The sequence below is a fragment of the Palaemon carinicauda genome, chromosome 10 (genome assembly GCF_036898095.1).
Source record: "Palaemon carinicauda isolate YSFRI2023 chromosome 10, ASM3689809v2, whole genome shotgun sequence".
NCBI classification, from domain to species: domain Eukaryota; kingdom Metazoa; phylum Arthropoda; class Malacostraca; order Decapoda; family Palaemonidae; genus Palaemon; species Palaemon carinicauda.
This window is the reverse complement of record NC_090734.1, coordinates 132,264,747-132,269,318: the sequence shown is the minus strand read 5'-3', so window position 1 is coordinate 132,269,318 and position 4,572 is coordinate 132,264,747. Positions and strand designations below refer to the sequence as shown.

The window sequence follows — 4,572 nt, the reverse complement described above, 5'->3', positions numbered from 1 at the left end:
GTAAGGGGATTAAAATGTTTCATGCAGTTGGCGTTATGTGTGCAATGGGGAATTTTAGGAAGGAAGCAATGTTAGGAAAATCCCACGTTTTTACTTTCTAGATGCTAATTAAATTATGTTTTTTTTTAGGAAAAATTTGCTTTAATATAACTTATATATTTAGTTAGTGGGAGAAAATTTTTTTTTGTTTACTGATAAGAAATTAGATGATTCTTAAGGAATGATTTGCTTTGATATAACTAATTTAGTTAAAGGAGAAAATAAAGAAATTAATTTTCTGTTTACTGATAAGAAATTAGATGGCTTTAAGGAATGATTTCTTATTTAATTAATGGGAGAAACTAACGAAATTAATGTTTTGTTTACTAATAAGAAATTAGATGATTTTAAAGACAGATTTGCCTTAATATAGGTTATTTAATTAATGGGAAAAACAAAAGAAATTAATTTTTTATTTACTGATAAAAAATTAGATAATTTTCAAGGAAAAATTTGCTTAATTGATTAATGGTAGAAACTAACAAAATATTTTTTTTTTTTTACTGATAAGAAATTAGATAATTATCAAGGAAGAATATGCATTAATATATCTTATTTAGTTAAAGGGGGAAACTAAAGATATTAAAAAATCTTTCTTACTAATAAGAAATTATATGATTTTTAAGAAAGGATATGCATTAATATATTCTATTTAGTTAAGTGGCGAAACTAAATTAATTTTATGTTTATAGATATGAAATTAAATTTAAACACATAATACCAATCTGAATTACGTGAGATAATTACCACTAATAATAATAATAATAATAATAATAATAATAATAATAATAATTATTATTATTATTATTATCCTTATTATTAATTCCTAAGCTTCAACCCTAGTTGGAAAAGCAAGATGCTATAAGCCCCAGGGCTTCAACAGTGAAAAATAGCCCAGTGAGGAAAAGAAATAAGGAAATAAATGAGCTACAACAGCCGTATTGAACAATAAGAATTAAATATATCAAGAACAGTAACATTAAAATAAATCTTTCGTATATAAACTATTAAAACTTCCGTGATGAATCAAAAATGATAAAACGTAAGTTTAATTATCTTGGAATTTCGTCCTTTCTAAGTGACAGCTGGACCTTTCGCTCCGTGAACCTTTTTTGTGAAGCGAAGTAAAACGGCTTTTTAACATCTCTGGATGTTACCTTCACCTTGAAGTTTCTTATTTTTGCGGCTCAGAAGTACACAACTTCATGTTACAAAAATTTTATTTTTTCGCCATACAGCTGTTTTCCTAATGGAGGGGGTTGACACAATGATGGCATGGCCTTCCAAAGGGGTTGGTGCCAGAAGAGCATAGTCTTCTAAAGGGGTTGGTGCCAGAAGAGCATAGTCTTCTAAAGGGGTTGGTGCCAGAAGAGCATAGTCTTCCAAAGGGGTTGGTGCCAGAAGAGCATAGTCTTCTAAAGGGGTTGGTGCCAGAAGAGCATAGTCTTCTAAAGGGGTTGGTGCCAGAAGAGCATAGTCTTCTAAAGGGGTTGGTGCCAGAAGAGCATAGTCTTCTAAAGGGGTTGGTGCCAGAAGAGCATAGTCTTCTAAAGGGGTTGGTGCCAGAAGAGCATAGTCTTCTAAAGGGGTTGGTGCCAGAAGAGCATAGTCTTCTAAAGGGGTTGGCGCCAGAAGAACATAGCCTTTTAAAGGGGTTGGTGCTAGAAGAGCATAGTCTTCTAAAGGGGCTGGTGCCAGAAGAGCATAGCCTTCTAAAGGGGTTGGCGCCAGAAGAGCATAGTCTTTTAAAGGGGTTGGTGCCAGAAGAGCATAGCCTTCAAAATGGGTGGGTGCCAGAAGAGCATAGTCTTCTAAAGGGGTTGGCGCCAGAAGCGCATAGTCTTCTAAAAGGGTTGGTACCAGAGGAGCATAATCTTCCAAAAGGGGTTGGCGCCAGAAGAGCATAGTCTTCTAAAAGGGTTGGTGCCTGAAGAGCATAGTCTTCTAAAGGGGTTGGCGCCAGAAGAGCATAGTCTTCTAAAAGGGTTGGTGCCTGAAGAGCATAGTCTTCTAAAGGGGTTGGCGCCAGAAGAGCATAGTCTTCTAAAAGGGTTGGTGCCTGAAGAGCATAGTCTTCTAAAAGGGTTGGTGCCTGAAGAGCATAGTCTTCTAAAGGGGTTGGCGCCAGAAGAGCATAGTCTTCTAAAGGGGTTGGTGCCAGAAGAGCATAGTCTTCTAAAGGGGTTGGTGCCAGAAGAGCATAGTCTTCTAAAGGGGTTGGTGCCAGAAGAGCATAGTCTTCTAAAGGGGTTGGCGCCAGAAGAACATAGCCTTTTAAAGGGGTTGGTGCTAGAAGAGCATAGTCTTCTAAAGGGGATGGTGCCAGAAGAGCATAGCCTTCTAAAGGGGTTGGCGCCAGAAGAGCATAGTCTTCTAAAGGGGTTGGTGCCAGAAGAGCATAGTCTTCTAAAAGGGTTGGTGCCAGAGGAGCATAATCTTCCAAAAGGGGTTGGCGCCAGAAGAGCATAGTCTTCTAAAAGGGTTGGTGCCAGAGGAGCATAGTCTTCCAAAAGGGGTTGGCGCCAGAAGAGCATAGTCTTCTAAAAGGGTTGGTGCCTGAAGAGCATAGTCTTCTAAAGTGGTTGGCGCCAGAAGAGCATAGTCTTCTAAAAGGGTTGGTGCCTGAAGAGCATAGTCTTCTAAAAGGGTTGGTGCCTGAAGAGCATAGTCTTCTAAAAGGGTTGGCGCCAGAAGAGCATAGTCTTCTAAAAGGGTTGGTGCCTGAAGAGCATAGTCTTCTAAAGGGGTTGGTGCCAGAAGAGCATAGTCTTATAAAGGGGTTGGTGCCAGAAGAGCATAGTCTTATAAAGGGGTTGGCGCCAGAAGAGCATAGTCTTCTAAAAGGGTTGGTGCCAGAAGAACATAGTCTTCTAAAGGGGTTGGCGCCAGAAGAGCATAGTCTTCTAAAAGGGTTGGTGCCTGAAGAGCATAGTCTTCTAAAGGGGTTGGCGCCAGAAGAGCATAGTCTTCTAAAAGGGTTGGTGCCTGAAGAGCATAGTCTTCTAAAGGGGTTGGCGCCAGAAGAGCATAGTCTTCTAAAAGGGCTGGTGCCTGAAGAGCATAGTCTTCTAAAAGGGTTGGTGCCTGAAGAGCATAGTCTTCTAAAGGGGTTGGCGCCAGAAGAGCATAGTCTTCTAAAAGGGTTGGTGCCTGAAGAGCATAGTCTTCTAAAGGGGTTGGTGCCTGAAGACCATAGTCTTCTAAAAGGGTTGGTGCCTGAAGAGCATAGTCTTCTAAAGGGGTTGGTGCCAGAAGAGCATAGTCTTCTAAAGGGGTTGGCGCCAGAAGAGCATAGTCTTCTAAAAGGGTTGGTGCCTGAAGAGCATAGTCTTCTAAAAGGGTTGGTGCCTGAAGAGCATAGTCTTCTAAAAGGGTTGGTGCCTGAAAAGCATAGTCTTCTAAAGGGGTTGGCGCCAGAAGAGCATAGTCTTCTAAAAGGGTTGGTGCCTGAAGAGCATAGTCTTCTAAAGGGGTTGGCGCCAGAAGAGCATAGTCTTCTAAAAGGGTTGGTGCCTGAAGAGCATAGTCTTCTAAAGGGGTTGGCGCCAGAAGAGCATAGTCTTCTAAAGAGGTTAGTGCCAGAAGAGCATAGTCTTCTAAAGGGGTTGGCGCCACAAAGGTATAGTCTTTCAAAGGGGTAGGCGCCAGAAGGGGATGGCCCCAGAGGAGAAGACACCTGAGGGCCATAGCCTTTCAAAGGGGTTGGCGCCAGAAGAGCAAAACCTTCCAAAGTGGCATGACCTTGCAAATGGATTGGCACCACAAGAGCATGACGTTCCAAAGGGGTTGGTGAAGAGGGGCATGGTGCCAGAGGAGGAAAAACCCAAGGGGCATAACCTTCCAAAACGCATGACCTTTCAAATGGGTTGGTGCCAGAAAGGCAAAGTCTTCCAAACTGGTTGGCACCAGAAGAACACGCCATGAAGGGCATGAACTTCCTAAGAGACAGTCGCCAGAGGGGCACGGCTTTCAACAGGGCTAGGCGCCAGAAAGGCAAGGTCTCCAAAACAGGTTGGCGCCAGAAGAGCACGGGCCCTGAATGGCATTTCTCTCCTAAGAGGCAGGCGCCAGAAGGGCACGGCTTTCAAAAGGTTCGGCATCAAGAGGACACAACCTTTCAAAGAGTTGGTGCCAGAGGCACACGGACTTCCAAAGGGGTTTCTCGGAATCTTAACGGAGTGAAGTTGCAAGACCCTCAGCCTTTTTAAGGTATATCTTTTGTAGATGGATGTAGGTGAGTAGGTCATGGGCGATTCCAGGCCTAACTAGAAAAGCACTCTTAGAGTGCAGACCTCCGCCATGGCAGCTTATCTCTCGAAACCAGCTTGCCTTTCCCAGAGTCTATTTAGACAGTAGACGTATTTGAAGTCATGTATGAACTTTGGGTTAAGATTAGGGTTAATTCGGCCGACGTTTTGCTCGACCTTGACCTTTGACCTAGGACTTTCAAAATTGTATCACTTCCACGTCTCCACATAAAAATTATTCCATGATTAATACCGAATGTTTCAATGCTCTGACCAGGAAGTTGTT

The 4,572-nt window shown here is 42.1% G+C and overlaps 2 protein-coding genes across 2 annotated transcripts; both read right to left on the bottom strand.

Annotated features, from left to right (window-relative positions):
• Nucleotides 1-1,242: 1,242 nt before the first annotated feature.
• LOC137648267 (microtubule-associated protein 6-like) lies at nucleotides 1,243-2,506 on the bottom strand. Its single transcript, XM_068381194.1, has 2 exons — nucleotides 1,900-2,506; nucleotides 1,243-1,814 (listed from the first exon to the last, which is right to left on the bottom strand). Exons 1-2 carry the CDS (start codon nucleotides 2,504-2,506, stop codon nucleotides 1,243-1,245), a joined length of 1,179 nt encoding a protein of 392 aa, XP_068237295.1.
• A 335-nt stretch (nucleotides 2,507-2,841) lies between these two features.
• On the bottom strand, nucleotides 2,842-3,726 carry LOC137648266 (microtubule-associated protein 6-like). Its single transcript, XM_068381192.1, has one exon. The coding sequence runs from the start codon at nucleotides 3,724-3,726 to the stop codon at nucleotides 2,842-2,844; it is 885 nt and encodes a 294-aa protein (XP_068237293.1).
• Between the last annotated feature and the right edge of the window lie 846 nt (nucleotides 3,727-4,572).

Bases quoted from the DNA above. Each gene is read 5' to 3' on its own strand.
- LOC137648267 (XM_068381194.1), bottom strand. From the start codon at position 2,506: ATGCTCTTCTGGCGCCAACCCCTTTTGGAAGATTATGCTCCTCTGGCA. The intron at 1,815-1,899 runs GTACCAACCCTT...CCCATTTTGAAG, and splicing joins TGGAAGATTATGCTCCTCTG to GCTATGCTCTTCTGGCACCA.
- LOC137648266 (XM_068381192.1), bottom strand. From the start codon at position 3,726: ATGGCCCTCAGGTGTCTTCTCCTCTGGGGCCATCCCCTTCTGGCGCCT.